Source organism: Mesoplodon bidens (assembly GCF_964165515.1).
Source record: "Mesoplodon bidens genome assembly, chromosome: 7".
Lineage (NCBI taxonomy): Eukaryota > Metazoa > Chordata > Mammalia > Artiodactyla > Ziphiidae > Mesoplodon > Mesoplodon bidens.
The window spans coordinates 13,729,338-13,746,511 of NC_138164.1; the positions used below are offsets into that span (position 1 = coordinate 13,729,338).

At 60.9% G+C, this 17,174-nt stretch overlaps 1 protein-coding gene across 9 annotated transcripts in view; it reads left to right on the forward strand.

Annotated features, from left to right (window-relative positions):
* Positions 1-17,158, forward strand: part of BCL9L (BCL9 like) — a 28,718-nt gene extending 11,560 nt beyond the window's left edge. For 6 of the 9 annotated variants that reach the window (XM_081238509.1, XM_081238510.1, XM_081238512.1 and 3 more), the window contains 8 exons: positions 4,117-4,218; positions 5,472-5,857; positions 6,555-6,674; positions 9,767-9,977; positions 10,136-10,220; positions 10,320-12,606; positions 13,046-13,327; positions 13,759-17,158. In XM_081238509.1, coding sequence (XP_081094635.1) covers positions 4,193-4,218; positions 5,472-5,857; positions 6,555-6,674; positions 9,767-9,977; positions 10,136-10,220; positions 10,320-12,606; positions 13,046-13,327; positions 13,759-14,852 — 4,491 coding nt within the window. In that variant the 5' untranslated portion in view covers positions 4,117-4,192 and the 3' untranslated portion in view covers positions 14,853-17,158. The remainder of the gene's footprint in view (positions 1-4,116; positions 4,219-5,471; positions 5,858-6,554; positions 6,675-9,766; positions 9,978-10,135; positions 10,221-10,319; positions 12,607-13,045; positions 13,328-13,758) is intronic. The other 3 variants (XM_081238511.1, XM_081238513.1, XM_081238508.1) reach the window with 1 other exon arrangement.
* Positions 17,159-17,174: the final 16 nt, after the last annotated feature.

The window sequence follows — 17,174 nt, forward strand, 5'->3', positions numbered from 1 at the left end:
CACCTCCCAACACGTGTACCCAGCGACAGGGCATCTGGGGAGATCGGGGTTTCCCACAGGGTGGGGAGTAGCGCCTAGACCCTCTCCCACACCCAGGGTGGTGTAGGTGCCAGGGAGCAGGAAGTGCCAGTGGGGTGGCAGGCGGAGTCCAGATATATTCGGGCCGGTGGGGCTACTTCCAGCCACCGCGGCCTGCCCTACTGGCTCCTGAGCTCCTTTCCTTCCTGTGAAACCAGAGCTGGGTTGGGCCTCGCTCAGGATTTCGGTGGATTTAAAGAGGCAGCACCGCCCCTGCCGGCCTGGCTTCCTCTCCCCCTCCCGAGGCAGGGTCTGGGGCAGAGAGGGGACTGCAGAGCTGCGTGCTCCTCCCTTGCCCCAGGCTAACCCCTGGCCCTTGCCCCTGCTGGGGTACCAGGCTTTTGGCACTCCCTTCTCCCAGAGCTTGGGGTGGGTGGGGTGGGCGGGGGTGGGCTGTGGTTTCCTGTGTTGGCTGTTTGTGCCTGGCCCAGAGTGCCCGCTGCCTGCCTGGGCTTCCTGCCCTGTCTTGTTTCCTTGTGCCCCCCCTCCCCCTCCCCCTCCCCTCCCCCCGGGGGAAGCAGCAGCCAGAGCTTGGGCAGTAGCATTTGGGGGCACCCTACTGCCAGGCCGTGACTGCTTCCCAAGGCCTGGCCACTTGGGCACTGGCTACGGGAGCCAAGTGAGGTGACCTCCGGCTTGTCTAGGCAATGCCACTTAGTCCGGTAGTTTCCAGAAGGGCAGAATCCCCTTCAGAAGGACCCTGTTCAAAGACCCCAGACTGGAAGGTCTGGGGCCAGGAGTTTCCATGTCCCAGCAGGGTTCGGGTTGCCTTGACATCACCCTGGGGCTGCAGGTGGGGTAAGGCTGGAAACTCCCAGACAAAATGGTTGATTTGCATGGTCTCCTTTGGCAGGAGGTGGGCGGAAGTGGGGAGAGCTGCTAGGAACCAGGGTGAGGGGAAGGCCCCCCAAGCCTGGAAGTCCCCACACAGAGGGTCCCAGAGCAATACCTTGGTTCTTGAGCAGATTTCCTGCTGGGCTCTGAATCTCTGACCTTCCCACCCGGCTGAGTCACCACCTCAGGAAGAGGAAGTGACCTGGGTGGTAGAGGAGAGCTTCTAGGGACCAAGGAGTCCTGACACCCAAGAGAAAGGGGACCTGGGACCTTGTTGTCTTGAGGGCTGCCTCTCCCTGAGTCAGTGGCCGAGGATCCCACCACTAATACTCCCAGCAGGTTCCTGTTCTTTCAGCTACCACAGGGTCCTAGCAGCCCATTTCCTCTCTAGGGGTGCCTGCCCACTGCGTGTGGAAGCATGGACCCTCCAAGCGTGTCCTCACTGCGTCTTTGGGACGGTTCTGAGCTGGGCAATAAGACTGGTGGGCTGGCTGGTGAACCAAGGAGAGGCTCCCAAGGTGGGGGCAGCTGGAAATAGGCAGGTTGCCCCGTCGAAGCCTTCCTGGTCTCCCTCCCCCAGCTGAGGTTAGGTGCACTTTAACTCTTAGGTCACTGCCCACCCCACCCCCCACCCCCGCACCCCACGTTGCACCAGGAGGGCAAGATCTCAGGCAAGCGTTGTCTCAGCAGCCTCCTGGGCTCCATTCTCATAGGTCTGCCCCTGGCCTCTTCACTCAGGTGACTGGCACCTGCTCCCTGTTTGTGAGCACATGTCACTGCTCCCCACCCTACCCCCTAAGAGGCAACCACAGCGCTGTGTTCCCAGAGCTCCATCCCTGTCCTTTCACCCATCTCAGGGGCTCCTGGCCTGGTGCCAGGGAGCCCCTTCACTGTTTGTTTAAAAACTGCACCCACCAGGAATCAGCTTTCCTGCCTCCCATCCCCAAGGTTTTCCAGGTCTCTTCTGGGGACTGTGAGTGCTAGAGGAGGACGGGGATCTCTGGGATCTGGGGCAGACCCCTGAGGGGCAAAGGGGGGAGGTATGAGATGAGAAAGTCCTGACTCATCTGTACTTGACTCAGCTCGTCCTGCCGCTGGGTGGGAGCGAGGGGGTGGAGTCCTAGAGGGGAGGGCAACTCCAAGATTCTTCTGGAGAGGAGGCTCGGCCTGACTGGGTGCCCTGGAGAAGACTAATTTTCTAACAGCCCCTTCCCAGATTATTAGATGTCCCAATATTTGAAGCTGTAAACAGAGGAAAGTGGGTGGCCTTTGCCCTGCCCCAACCCTGGGGGCCTGGGTCCGGTGACCTGCGGCGTGTGGGAAGCCCATCGGTCTGGTGCAGGCTCAGATGAGCTGTCATGACTTGAGGGGAGGACACTGCAGTGTAGGGGAAACACCAGGGGAATGGGGTCTTGGGGCTGCCATGTAACGGTCACGTGACCCGGGGGCCCGTCACGTCCTTTTCCCAGATCTCAGTTTCCTCACTGTGACATGGGGATAATAATGCTGTCGTGGCAGGTGGTTGGTAGTTTTGAGGATCAGCAAGGTGGTGAAGGTGGAAGCCTGGGACCCATGTCAGCCCCATAGGCCTGCCCCTAAGCCCAGGTGCCCTCCAGCTCTCCCCGCCTCAGTCCCCCCAACCCCCCCGCACCCGACCCCGCGTGATGCAGGAGATGGGGGCTGGCAGCAGGCTGCTTCCCAGCCAGGCCCTGGACTTTGGAATCTTCCCCTGAGGAGCCTCCCTCCCTAGAGACAGAGCTGGGGTGGGGAAGGCCAATGTGCCCTGGGGTTAAGTTAGGGTTAGACTCCCACAGGGTCACTGGTGTGGGCCCCCACCCACCCCAGGTCCCAGCCCAGCCTCCGGCAGCTCGGCAGGGAATGTGGGCCGGTGTCTGGCTGGGCCTGTCACCGGGACAAAGCTTCTGGCCCAAGACTCCTCCTCTCCCCCCACCCCTTTCTGGGATCTGCGGGGGGAGGGGGGGACAGGGCTGGGGGTGGTCGGGTGAGGCTTCTGTGTTTGTGTAAGTCTGTTTGTTGGTGTATCTATGGCCCAGTGTGTGTGTTTCTTTGTGACTACCGGGCTCAACTTTCTATGGCTCCCTTGTGGCCGGGCCTCAGTCTTTTCATCTGTTCAGTGAGTCGATGCGCTCCCTCTCTGCCCTCTGGCCGCCTCTGGAAACATGCCCCAGGCTGCTTCTGTGCTCCTGCTTCGGCCAGCGCCTCCCTCGCCCTCCCGCACACCTCCGCGGGCCGGCGTGAGCGCGCCTCTAGTTTCCTGGGCTCCGTGCGTGTCTTTGTCTCCCCGTCCACGTGTGAGCTGCGAGTGTGTGTGAGTCAGAGTTTGGGTGCTGGTGGGTCCCAGGGCCCCTGCCTGGCGGCGCCCAGCGCTGGACCGAAACTCGGCCCCGCCGTGGCGCGCGCCAGGCCCCTCGCCGCACTTGGCCGTGGGTCTGTCCGGGCGGCGCGTGCGGGGCCGGGAGAGGCACGCTGCAGTCCTGCCCGTCGCCCGCTCCCCGGCTCGCTGGCTCTCTCGCTCGCTCGCTCGGCCTCTCCGCTCTGGCTCTGCCGAAGGGGGCGGGGTGGGGTGCTGGGGCGGGGGGAGGGGAGGCTCCTGCATTCTTGCGGTCGGGGAGGAATCTGAGCCAGCGTTACTGGTCTCCAGAAGAGCCCAGCTGCAGCCCCGGGGCCCCGCCAGGCCTCTCGCTGCCCGCCCGGGCCTGCTGGGATGGGCACGGGCTAGGCCTCGAGCTGGGGGCGGGACATCGCCCCTACCCGCGGCCCCCTTCCCGCCTGGGCGCCCAGGGGCAGGGCTCAGCGCTGGGGGCGGGACGCCAGGGGGTCCCCCGTCCCCCGGGTGAGGGGCGTGCCTGGGGGCGGGAGACCCCCCCCCACCCCGTGGCCTGACAGACCTCGCGGCCGCCCCAAGTGGGCACTTTTGCAACCCATCCTTTTAGTGAATTCTGCCCCTGTGGCCCAGGGGGGTCTTGCTAGAGACTGCAAGCTCCCTGAGGGTAAGGTGCGGGAGGAATGGGGATAGGAGCGGCCACTAGGATCCAGACCCCGACTAGTAATCCTTCCTTGCCATTCACACCCTACCCTATCCAGTTCCCTAGTCCCAGGGCTGTTGGGTCCTCCCGTCTCCCCTCCCCTTCTCACACCCCCTCCCCAAGTCACAAGTTTTCTCTTTGGGGCTTGTTGCTGCAGTCCCTGCTCCAGTACCGAGTACCTGGCTGGGCCCTGGGCACGCACAGGGGCCGTAGCCCCACTGTGTGTGGGAACCATGAGGATCCTGGCTAACAAGACAAGGTGTGTGGGTGTCGCGGAGGGCGGGATATGTGTGTGGAGTGAGGGGAAGGGAAGGGCCCAGTAGTGATGGGACTGAACTGTGCAGGCTTGGAAAGCGAGCCCCCCTGAGTACCTGGCTTCCAGGCCACCAGCGGGCTAAAGGGGGGTCAGAATGGGAAGGCCTGCCCCGAGGCAGGAGCCCACAGCTTTAGTGCCTGGGCCCAGGGGACAGAGGGGAATGGCAACCAGCTAAGCCTGCTGTTCTAGTCCCTTCCAGCCCTTTCCTCTTAAAAACGGTTTGAGCAGACCCCTGCCCACCCCACTGTCGGGTCCGATGGCGCCCTCTGGCCTCAGTCTAGCTGGGGGTGGGAGCTGGAGGGAGGGGCGGTGCCTGCCTCCCTCCCCTTCTCCAGGAGAAACCGGCAGACAGGGCCAGGCGGCAGCAGCAGGACAGCAGAGCTGAAATAAATCTGAGCTGGTGTGGAATGAGGGGGGATAAATATCCTCTCCCGTGATGTGATCTTTCCAGCGGCTATTAATAGGTCTCCGGGGAGGGGGAGGCGGTGGGGGGAGCGGGCTGGAGCTTAAAGGGCCCGCAGCCTAGGCTGCAGGAATCCTTGGCTTCAGTCTGCTTTGCACACCAGTCCCCTTCCCATTTTTTTTTCCTGCTCCTGCCTGCCGGCCAGGCATACTAGTAGACCCTCTTGAGGCATTCCCCTCCTGCTCTGGGGAGCTGTCTGGACCAGTGGGTACCACTCTCTGGTGTGCTTTTCCCCACTTCCCCAGGGGAATGGGGCTGGGGCATGAGCAGTGACCCTCAGGTCCTGTGCCCCTTCCATGCTGGTGTTGGGACACATGGCAGTTGAGGTTTGGGGACCTTGGAAGGAGTCTGAAGACAGCAAACCCTTGAAAAGAGGATGCTTAAGTGTTGGCCAGGTGCTAGTGGAGGGGGCTTGCCATGGAGGCTTGCAGTCTGTTGGATGCTGGGGCTGGGGGTGGGTTGGAGTCTGCCAATGTGAGGCCCTGGTTTTCGTTTGAATTGTGGGGATTGGAGGGCGGAGGGGGTTGCCCCATCTTCTCTACCCAAGGTGGAGAGGGGCATCACCCCTTCTCTGAGGAGCCATGGAGGGGGGTAGGGGATAGCTGGTGGTCTTAAGATGCCACTCAGCCCCCACCTCCCCTACCACTAGGTGAGGCAGGATGGGGCGATTAAAATCCAGGCATGCTACACCCCTAGCAGGATTAACTTTTCATGTCTCTTCCACCTTCTCCAGGTTACCCCACCCTAGGAGGAGAGAAGCTCCAGGGAGCCCGCCGCTGTCCCCCCGCGGCCACTGCCCCCCTGCCCCAGCCAAGCCAATGCACCCAGAAAATAAGTTGACCAATCATGGCAAGACAGGGAATGGCGGGGCCCAATCCCAGCACCAGAATGTGAACCAAGGACCCACCTGCAACCTGGGCTCGAAGGGCGTGGGGGCGGGGAACCATGGGGCCAAGGCCAACCAGATCTCACCTAGCAACTCAAGTCTGAAGAACCCCCAGGCAGGGGTGCCCCCTTTCAGCTCGCTCAAGGGCAAAGTGAAGAGGGAGCGGAGCGTGTCTGTGGACTCCGGAGAGCAGCGAGAGGCTGGGACACCGTCCCTGGATTCGGAGGCCAAAGGTACCCCATTTCCTGATCCCCAAGACCCCAGCATCTTCCACAGCCCTAGACTCACACTTGCTGGGAAACCATCTTTCTAGCCCCCTTGCCTAATCCTCAACCCCCACTCCTCTCCAGCATTTATGCCGGGGGCACCTTTCTCTTACCCCCATTATACCCACCCATCTGGTCATTCTCTCAGGATTGGATGGAGATGTCTCATCCTTAGGTGCCACCCATGGAGGGGCCACACAGAGTGATGGGGCCTCTGGTCGGTCAGTCTCATGCCTCTCCTGCTTTCCCACCAGAGCCCCCAGAGCGGGAGAGGGAGGTGCTCTGGGGTGAGAAGCAGACCCTCACACCTCCCAGGAACCTCCTGGTATCCTGGCTGGTGGGAGCTATGGTGTAGGCACTGGGGCCTGGAAGAGTAGCAGCAGTTTCCCCCTCCCCCCCCCCAGCCCTAATTAGAACCAGTTGTGGTTGAGGATTATGCTGGGCTTGGTGCTGGGTGGGGGAGGGGAGGCAGGCAGCAGGGCTGTAGAGAGAAATCAGAAACAAATGGTGTTGTGGTGGGGGCCAAGGGCTGGCAAAGTGCCCACCATGGCCGGGGCAGTGCCCCCTGGGGTGGGGCATCTGGGAGACGGGGCTTGGGAAGGATCCCGGCTGTGGGAGGACAGGACCTCTGGGTACTCACTCTGACCCCTGCCTGCCTGGGCAGAAGTGGCACCCCGGAGTAAGCGGCGTTGTGTGCTGGAGCGGAAGCAGCCATACAGTGGGGACGAATGGTGCTCAGGACCGGACAGCGAGGAGGATGACAAGCCCATCGGGGCCACCCACAGTGAGTGCCCATCATTGCCACGATGCTGTGGCCCATGGTGCCCCCAGAAGATAGCCCCGTCCTGAGGGAACCTCCCTCTCCTCACCTAGGGCTTTAGAAGGCCCAGCCTGGGAAGAGGGAGCAAAGGGTCAGGAGCCCAGGCTCCTCCTCTCCCATCTCACATCTCTGACTCAGTCCCTCCCTGCACTGTGACAGCTCAGTTGCTGCCTTCCAGGTGCTCAGTGGCCCCCTCTCCCTAGGGACCAGGGTGGGGTAGGTTGAACCTCAGGTGGCCTCTCCTGGCCACATCTACACCTCCTCCCATGAATTCCTGGCCTATGCTGCCACCTACTGGTTATTAGAGGGAGGGCGGTGAGGGCCCAGCATCGCCGGGAGCTGGACAGCTGGCTCTGCTGCGCAAAGCTGTGCTAAGCCTGGGTGTGAGCTGACATTGCCTGTGTCTCTGGTGCCCTTCCCTACCCTCTAATTGACTCCTGGCAAGTGCCTGGAGCGCATCACCAGGACGAGGAGTGGGTGTGGGTGGACGCCCACCGCTCTCATTCTTGCACTGATCAGCATTTATTTGGGCCTGACACTAGTGATGGGGGAGAAACTGACATACTCCTGCCCTTGGGAAGCCCATATACATTGATTTGATGCTTTCCCTCCAAGCTTATGTCTGTGTGTGGGGAGAAACAACTTAATGCGTAAGAAACTAACCAGAGAATGTTAAATTGTGAACTTGTCGAAAGCCAGACTGTAGAAAGAAGGAAGAAAAAATATGCAGGATACTTTGCTACTTTGCTAGTTTTATTTAATCCTTATAGCAGCCTTGTGAGGTAGGTGTTATTATGATGCAGAGGAGGAAACAGACTCAGCATGTTTGTGGAAAGAGCAGATTATGTCGGTGGAGGTGGTGTATGGGATCAAATACTGAAGCCTCTGCAGCTGGCTGGCACTTTAAAGGTCATCTGGTCCCAGCCACCCCCCACCCCCACCCCAGGGGACTCACTGGTGGTCCACAAGCCCCTGGCCAAACCCTTCAGTGATAGATGGGGGTGGTCACTGCTTCCCAGGACAGACCCTCCTCAATTCACTTTTATAACACTAGACTGTACAATTGTAGAAACTTGAAAACACAGGGAAATCAAAGCAGAAATTGCTAACATCCCATACCTGATACCAAGGCAAGCACTTACTGTTTTAGTTATATTGCTGTTAGATTCTCGAAGAGTTCTTAAGGGTAGGGCAGTATAATGTAGAAGTTAAGAGCACAGACTCTGCAATCAGACCGCCTTGGTTTATATCCTGGGTCTTCCACTTATTATTTGTGTAAATTTGGGAAAGGGCCTCAGTTTCCTCATCTATAAAAATAACCTTTTCCTCTTAGCGTTGTTGTGAGGAGTCAATGAGTTGAGACATGTAGCACACTTAGAACAGTGTTAGCTTTTTTTTTTTTTTTTTCTGGCTGCAGTGGGTCTTTGTTGCTGCGCGTGGGCTTTCTCTAGTTGAGGCGAGTAGGGGCTACTGTTCGTTGTGGTGCGCGGGCTTCTCATTGCGGTGGCTTCTCTTGTTGCGGAGCATGGGCTCTAGGCGCACGAGCTTCAATAGTTGTGGCTCGCGGGCTCTAGAGCCCAGGCTCAGTAGTTACGGTGCACGGGCTTAGTTGCTCCGCGGCATGTGGGATCTTCCCGGACCAGGGCTCGAACCCGTGTCCCCTGCATTGGCAGGTGGATTCTTAACCACTGCGCCACCAGGGAAGTCCCCAGCGTTTAGCTTTTATTGTTATCATTGTACTAGAAGTTTTTTTTATTGAAATAAAGCCTGCCTCTCTCCCCATAACATCCCCAGGAGTCCTAGTTCTGTGTATTGAATGTGCACCTTCCTCTTCCCCAGGGCAGCCCTCACACATTGAGGTCAGCTCTCAAGTCCCCCCGCCCCCGCAAACTTCTGGCTTTGTTATTCTATGTGAAACTGGAGAGACAGGGTCCAGAGCAGGGCCTTTAATGAGGTAGGAGTGTTAGAGAAGATTTCTTCAAGAAGAGGAGCCTGCCCGTGGGCCTATGGGAAGGTGGCTGCTACCCCAGCTCAGGGGAGACAACTTGGGGCAGTAGGTACTGTCACTTACTGTCTGCAGGCCAGGCACTTGACTGGTGGCAAAGTTCCACCCACTCACTAGACCTATGAATGACCAAGCGTAGATCTTTTGTAGGCGAGGACTTACAGTCAGGGCTGTGACTGTGGAACAAAACCTCGCTCGGTGCCGAGGATAGCCAGTCTACCCTGGCAGTGAACCCAGTATGTCAGGCTTTTGTAACTCTGTTTTCTAAACAGTTTTTTAGTTTGTGACATAGTTGTGAACTTGCTGTAAAAATAGATTTCTTTGACCAGCCCCTCCCCCTCCTGCAGGGCTGGAGTTAGTGTTTCCATTCTACAGATGAAGGAACTGAGGCTTAGAGGGAGGAAGCACCTTGTTTGTAAGGTTGCAGAACAGTTAGTGGTAGGGCTAGAATGAAGACCATTCAGCGTTTGAATCATCAGCTGTACAAGCTCTTTGCCTTCTCCCCTCACCTGGCCAATGTGCATACACACACACAGACCACGGCGAGGGGTCGGAGCAGGGCCAAGCTCGGGGCTCTGCAGTCCCTGCCTGGTGCAGACCCTGGCTCTGCACTGCCTGGCTGTGTCACCTTGGGTGAGTAATGTCATCCCTCTGAGGCTGTCAAGTGGAGTATACGACAAGTGGAGTGTACGACAGCTTCCTCCCAGGGATGAGATGATTAGATGGAATCACATCCATAAGCGTCCGTCAGGGTGCCAGGCATGCGGGAGCCTATTCAAGGGTCACATTTTCCCTCTCCCTCCTCTCCACATGGTCCGCACAATTTCCATCCTTTTGAAAGCCTGGTCTAGGGCAAGTATAGAAACTAGACTAGTGAAAATGCCCAATTGGGGCCCCAGATGACCCCGTGGGCACGAGCTATGAAGCAGTGAGCCTCTCTGTCCCTGGGCATCTCTGGGACGGTATAGTAGCGGCAGGGGGGTGGGCGGCTGTCCCCCCACTGGATCTCCTCTCTAAATCTGGGCCTCTTTCCCTCTCCTCTCCTGTGCAGATTGTAATGTAGCAGACCCAGCCATGGCGGCCCCACAGCTGGGTCCTGGCCAAGCCGCCCAACTGCCCCTCAGTGAGAGCAGCGCACCAGGCCCCCCGCATGGGCCCCCGCCAGGCCTCCGGCCCGACGCCCCCGGGGGTGGAGGCGGGGGTGTCCCGGGAAAGCCTCCCTCACAGTTTGTGTATGTCTTCACCACCCACCTGGCCAACACGTAAGTGCCGCAGCCCTTGTTTGCCTAGCGCCCCTCAGCCTGGGGTTCTGAGTGAGTGCCTGCAGGGGGCCAGGGTTGGCTTGGGTTGGGCTGGGTGAGGTTGAGGGCTCCCTCCTGCCCGCCTCTCTTAGCTGTCTGTGCCCGACCCTCCTGCGTAGGGCTGCGGAGGCAGTGCTGCAGGGCCGGGCCGACTCCATCCTCGCCTACCACCAGCAGAACGTGCCCCGTGCCAAGCTGGACCAGGTGAGTGTGTCACCTGGCCTGGGCATGGTGCTCTGTGAGCAGCGGATGGGCCAGTGCATCCCCTTACCTGTCTCATGCTCTGCCTTTGTCCTCTTGCAGGCGCCCAAAGTGCCACCCACCCCAGAACCGCTACCCCTGAGCACGCCATCAACAGGCACCCCTCAGTCCCAGCCTCCTCCACTGCCGCCACCGCCACCCCCAGCCCCAGGCAGCGCCCCCCCTGCTCTGCCTTCCGAGGGGCCTCCTGAGGACACCAATCAGGACCTGACACCCAACTCGGTGGGAGCCGCCAGCACGGGTGGTGGCACTGGGGGTACCCACCCGAATACCCCTACAGCTTCCACCGCCAACAACCCGCTGCCTCCTGGAGGAGAGCCCAGCAGCGCTCCCGGCCCTGCCCTGCTTGGGGAGGCCCCCACCGGCAATGGGCAGCGGAGCCTGGTGGGCTCAGAGGGCCTGTCCAAGGAGCAGCTGGAGCATCGGGAGCGTTCCCTCCAGACGCTTCGAGACATTGAACGGCTGCTGCTCCGCAGCGGGGAGACTGAGCCCTTCCTCAAGGGGGCCCCCGGAGGAGCAGGCGAGGGGGGACCACCAGCACAAGCCCCTCCTGCCCCCCAGCAGCCACCCACAGCCCCGGCCAGCGGGCTGAAGAAGTACGAGGAGCCCTTGCAGTCCATGATTTCGCAGACACAGAGCCTCGGGGGCCCCCCGCTGGAGCATGAAGTGCCTGGGCACCCCCCGGGCGGGGACATGGGGCAGCAGATGAACATGATGATGCAGAGGCTGGGCCAGGACAGCTTGACACCTGAGCAGGTGGCTTGGCGCAAGCTGCAGGAAGAGTACTACGAGGAGAAACGACGGAAGGAGGAGCAGATTGGGCTGCATGGGGGCCGCCCGCTGCAGGACATGATGGGCATGGGGGGCCTGGTGGTGAGGGGACCACCACCTCCCTACCACAGCAAGCCTGGCGATCAGTGGCCCCCCGGGATGGGAGCCCAGCTGCGGGGGCCCATGGATGTCCAAGATCCCATGCAGCTCCGGGGTGGACCACCCTTCCCCGGTCCCCGTTTCCCAGGCAACCAGATGCAACGGGTGTCTGGGTTTGGGGGCATACAGGGTATGCCCATGGAGGTGCCCATGAATGCCATGCAGAGGCCTGTGAGGCCGGGTATGGGCTGGACTGAAGACTTGCCCCCTATGGGGGGGCCTGGCAATTTTGCCCAGAACGCAGTGCCCTACCCAGGCGGGCAGGGTGAAGCCGAGCGATTTATGACCCCTCGGGTTCGTGAGGAGCTGCTGCGACACCAGCTGCTGGAGAAGCGGTCGATGGGCATGCAGCGCCCCCTGGGCATGGCCGGCAGCGCCATGGGGCAGGGCATGGAGGTGGAACGGATGATGCAGGCGCACCGGCAGATGGATCCAGCCATGTTCCCCGGGCAGATAGCTGGCGGCGAGGGCCTGGCGGGCACTCCCATGGGCATGGAGTTTGGTGGAGGTCGGGGCCTCCTGAGTCCCCCCATGGGGCAGTCTGGGCTGAGGGAGGTGGACCCACCCATGGGGCCAGGCAACCTCAACATGAACATGAATGTGAACATGAACATGAACATGAACCTGAATGTGCAGATGACCCCACAGCAGCAGATGCTGATGTCGCAGAAGATGCGGGGCCCTGGGGACATGATGGGGCCGCAGGGCCTCAGTCCCGAGGAGATGGCCCGGGTGCGGGCCCAGAACAGCAGCGGCATGATGGGCGGCCCGCAGAAGATGCTTATGCCCTCGCAGTTTCCCAGCCAGGGACAGCAAGGATTCTCTGGGGGCCAGGGACCCTACCAAGCCATGCCCCAGGAAATGGGCAATACTCAAGACATGTTCACCCCCGACCAGAGCTCAATGCCCATGGCAAACGTGGGTACCACCCGGCTCAGCCACATGCCCCTGCCTCCTGCGTCCAATCCTCCCGGCTCTGTGCATTCAGCCCCAAACCGGGGGCTGGGCAGACGGCCTTCAGACCTCACCATCAGTATTAATCAGATGGGCTCACCAGGCATGGGGCATCTGAAGTCGCCCACCCTTAGCCAGGTACACTCACCCCTGGTCACCTCGCCCTCCGCCAACCTCAAGTCACCCCAGACTCCCTCACAGATGGTGCCCTTGCCTTCGGCCAACCCGCCAGGACCTCTCAAGTCACCCCAGGTCCTCAGCTCCTCTCTCAGCGTCCGTTCGCCCACCGGCTCGCCCAGCAGGCTTAAGTCTCCCTCCATGGCGGTGCCTTCTCCAGGCTGGGTCGCCTCGCCCAAGACAGCCATGCCCAGCCCCGGCGTCCCCCAGAACAAGCAGCCGCCTCTGAACATGAACTCTTCCAGCACCCTGGGCAACATGGAACAGAGTGAGTCAACGGGGCCAGGCAAGTGGGCCCTGGCCTCTGGCGCTGGGAGCCTCCCCGGTGGGGGTATTCTTGCTGGGCCAGGGGAGTGAGTGAAGGCATCTGTGCTGGGGCCCAGAGTTAGACGGCTCTGCTCGAGGGGCAGACGCTGGCAGCTGTGTGTGAGCTTTCACGGGGAGCACCATGTTCATCTCCCAGGCATTTCAAGGGGGTCATATTTGGGGTCTCCCCACTGCCTGGGGCCCTGAGGCTGCGGGAACTTCTTGGAGACAGGTGGGCTGTAGTGACAGTGGGGGGCCTGTGTTGAGTGGGACATCTGTGCCTGGAGGAGTCAGGTGGAGATTTGGGAGCTGACCTCTTCCTAAGCCCCCAGTGTGAGCAGCCAAATTCATCTTCCCCTCCCCAGTCACCCCCTGCTCTTTCTGTCTCCCTGCTTCTGTAGGTGCCCTCCCGCCTAGCGGCCCCCGGAGCAGCTCCTCAGCGCCTCCCGCCAACCCTCCCAGCGGCCTCATGAACCCCAGCCTGCCATTCACTTCCTCCCCAGACCCCACACCTTCCCAGAACCCCCTGTCACTGATGATGTCCCAGATGTCCAAGTACGCCATGCCCAGCTCCACCCCGCTCTACCACAATGCCATCAAGACCATCGCCACCTCAGATGACGAGCTGCTGCCCGACCGGCCCCTGCTCCCCCCGCCACCACCACCGCAGGGCTCTGGGCCAGGTGCGGGGACAGGGAGGGGCTGTGGGGAGAAGAGCTGATGAAGGCACTGGGAGTGGGAAGAGTTGCCACGGCCAGCGGCTGCCCCTGCGGTCCTGCTGGCTTTTTTGTGCTTCCAAAGAGCCCTGGGCGTGGGGTGGGGATGTGTCCCGGGTCACAGTTTCCACTCATTGTCGCCCAGTCAAGCCAAGCCCGGAAAGCTGGAGTGGTCTTTCCACCTACTGATGTGTCCCTGGCCGGCTGGGCCAGAGCTTGTGCTTCTTGGCTTCTCACCTAAGTGCCTGGAGTCCCTTCCCTCGCAGCTAGGGCAGGCCAACGGTGAAAGCCCTCAGCTCTGGTACCAGCCTGGCTGGGGAGTGGGGAAGGACTGAGTTCTGCACCCTCCCCCAGCTGGGTGTGCACGGTTCCTGACCCCCATTTCTCTTCCCCTGCAGGGATCAGCAATAACCAGCCCACCCAGATGCACCTGAACTCAGCTGCTGCCCAGAGCCCCATGGGCATGAACCTGCCAGGCCAGCAGCCCCTGTCCCATGACCCACCACCTACCATGTTGCCCTCCCCCACCCCTCTGGGCTCCAACATTCCACTGCACCCCAATGCACAGGGGACAGGAGGGCCCCCTCAGAACTCGATGATGATGGCTCCAGGGGGCCCAGACTCCCTGAGTGCCCCCTGCGGCCCGGTGCCCAGCTCGGCCCAGATGCTGCCCTTTCCCCCCCGGCTGCAGCAGCCCCACGGTGCCATGGCCCCTAGTGGGGGCGGGGGCGGGGGACCGGGCCTGCAGCAGCACTACCCTTCAGGCATGGCCCTGCCCCCAGAGGACCTGCCCAGCCAGCCGCCAGGCCCCCTGCCCCCCCAGCAGCACCTGATGGGCAAAAGCATGGCCGGCCGCATGGGCGACGCGTACCCCCCGGGCGTGCTCCCCGGGGTGGCGTCCGTGCTGAACGACCCTGAGCTGAGCGAGGTGATCCGGCCCACCCCGACGGGGATCCCCGAGTTCGACTTGTCCAGGATCATCCCCTCGGAGAAGCCAAGCAGCACCCTCCAGTACTTCCCCAAGAGCGAGAACCAGCCCCCCAAGGCCCAGCCCCCCAATCTGCATCTCATGAACCTGCAGAACATGATGGCGGAGCAGACCCCCTCCCGGCCCCCCAACCTCCCGGGCCAGCAGGGCGTCCAGCGGGGGCTCAGCATGTCCATGTGCCACCCCGGACAGATGTCCTTGCTGGGCAGGACAGGTGTGCCCTCACAGCAGGGCATGGTGCCCCATGGCCTGCACCAGGGGGTCATGGCCCCTCCACAAGGCCTCATGACCCAGCAGAATTTCATGCTGATGAAGCAGCGGGGCGTGGGCGGTGAGGTCTACAGCCAGCCCCCCCACATGCTCCCCCCGCAGGGCTCTCTCATGGGCCCCCCGCCCCAGCAGAACCTCATGGTGTCCCACCCGCTGCGGCAGCGCAGTGTGTCTCTGGACAGCCAGATGGGCTACCTCCCGGCGCCGGGTGGCATGGCCAACCTGCCCTTCTAGCAGTCCTCGTTGGGGGCTGGAGCTGGGGCGATACTGCAAATGCGATAACCTTAAGAAAGTTTCTTCCCCTTCGGTGTTGGGATGGCCTGGGTCAAGGGGTGGGGTGGAGGGGGTGGGAGGGGGCTTGTGTGGGGAGTGGCATTTGTGGAAACCAGATGTGCTGGCAGCTTAGGGGGAAGTGGCAGGTGGGGTGGGGGATTTGGGGTGGGGGTTGGTCCCATTTCGGCCGCCAGGACTGCCCCTCCGCGCCCACCCACCCCCAGTCCTACGGAGCCTCGATTTTCCCTCTTCCTCTGCGTCCGCCCTCTTCAGCTTTGCTTTCCGAGCCCTGTATCCAATCCTCGGCAGGGAGTGGAAGGAGAGGAGAGCTCTCCCTGCCTCTCCCTCCCCCTCCTGCTGTTGTCTCCTCCGGGAGCTTCACTTTCCTCCTCTTGGTTTCTCTGCCCCCACCCCGCCGTTCTTCCTTCTGTCTTCTCCTGCCTCAGTTCCTCTCCCTGATGATGTGGCTGACCCCCTCTCCCACCCCAACCTGCAGGCGGCTGGCCAGGTGGGCAGGCGCCAGCCGTAGCTGTAAATAGAGCGCTGCGCTTTTGTGCCGGTTTGTGTGTGTGCTGTATTTCTGTGTTTTGATAGAAGTCACACAAAAAAAGGATAAAAGAAACCCTTCCCCCCTTTTTCAAATGATTGCCCCTTCCATTCCCCTGGACCCAGGGGCACGCAGTCTGACACACCTACCCGCTGTGGCAGTGTCTCTGGGTCAATAAAGGATACCATTCCGGTCCTGTCCCCTAATGGTGAAATGACGTAGCTACACCCACACCTAAACTGAGGTCAGACCACCTAGGCTTCCACCTGGTGAGCCCCAGCAGGGCTGAGACCCCCCAGGGCGGCAGCCTGTCTGCTGCTGAGTGATTCAGGAGAACGCGTGCACGTGCATGTGTGTTTGCCCCACAGAGGTGACACGGGGCCCTGGCTTCCTAGCTGTGGATGTCTGGTGTCCCCTGCTGCTACATCTTAGCCAGAACTTGAAGTCCTTGGTCCCCAGTCCGGGATGAAGGCAAGGAGGACGAGGCGGAGACTGTGTGGCCCCCTCGTGTGGAGCCGTGGAGGGGTGGCCTGGGGGGGGCCGGATGGTCCTTTGCCTGCTGCAGTGGTGGCTCTGGGCCAGGTAGCCCCCAGGGCCATGACTCTTCCAGAGGCTACCACTTACTTCTTATCACCAAAGGAGGAAAGGAAAAGGGTTTGGCCGAGTCTGTCTGTCTCCCTCCAGCCTCCACCCGCTGAGGATGGAATAGAGAGAGTGTTGGATGCGGAGCAGGAGGGCGTCTTCCCGCTTCTCTCTGCCTGGCCGATCGCTGGCAAGGTCCCTCTGCCCAGAGATCAGGGCTCTGCCCACCCAGGCGCAGCCACTGCCTTCCCCTCAGCCCCCGGCTCTTTCCCATACGAGCTCCCCACCCGCCTCTGGTCAGAGCTGAAGCCATACACGATTGGGTGTTTTGCCCCCCTCAGCCCCAGGAGTAAAACACTTCTCCTTTTCTCACTTCCTTTCCTGCCCTGTGAGGTGGCAGAGCAGCTACCTGGCTGAGGCCTTGCGTACCCCACCCCCAGGGCCAAGGGCCATTTCTAGACAAGGTGTCTTCTGCCGTGGCCCCGTCCCCAGCCTTCCTGACCTGAGGGCCTGGTCTCCCATTGGCAGCTGTGATACAAAGGGAATTTGTCCCCAGTTCTCCCAGTCTGGTGCTGTCCTCAGTACCCCGTCAGCCAGGTCAAGTGCTTCCTCTGGGGCTGGCTGCGAGCTCCTGCCTTCCCCAGCCCCTCCCAGGGGCCAGGGCCTGGTCCCCCGTGTTCAGGGGCCACCTGCCCTCAATCCCGCCAGACACGTTCCCACCCTGTCTCAACCCGGGCCTTGTGCCCTTGAGTCCCCCCCCCATGACCCAAGACTCCCCAAACCGACTCTTAAGTGTTTCCTGCGCAGAGGAGAGACTGGTCAGACTGAAAAGGGCCCGATGCCCTCCCCCTCCCCTGCTCCTCCCACCTCTGCCACCAGACTAGCTTTCCAAGGTGAATTCCACAGGCCAGCTACTTCCCTCCATCCATGGCCACACCCCCAGCCATTTTGTACCATTATATAAATATATATATAAATATAAATATATAAATACAATATGTGAAGACATCTTCTTGGTTTTTATTTTGAAACAATTTTTAGGCTTGTTCCGGGGGTCTCTGTGCTGCCTGTACTGTATTGACCTGTTTTATAGGTGCCTTTTTATTAAAAAGAGAAAATTAAAAATCCAGTTTCTTGCGATCTTGCTTCCGTGT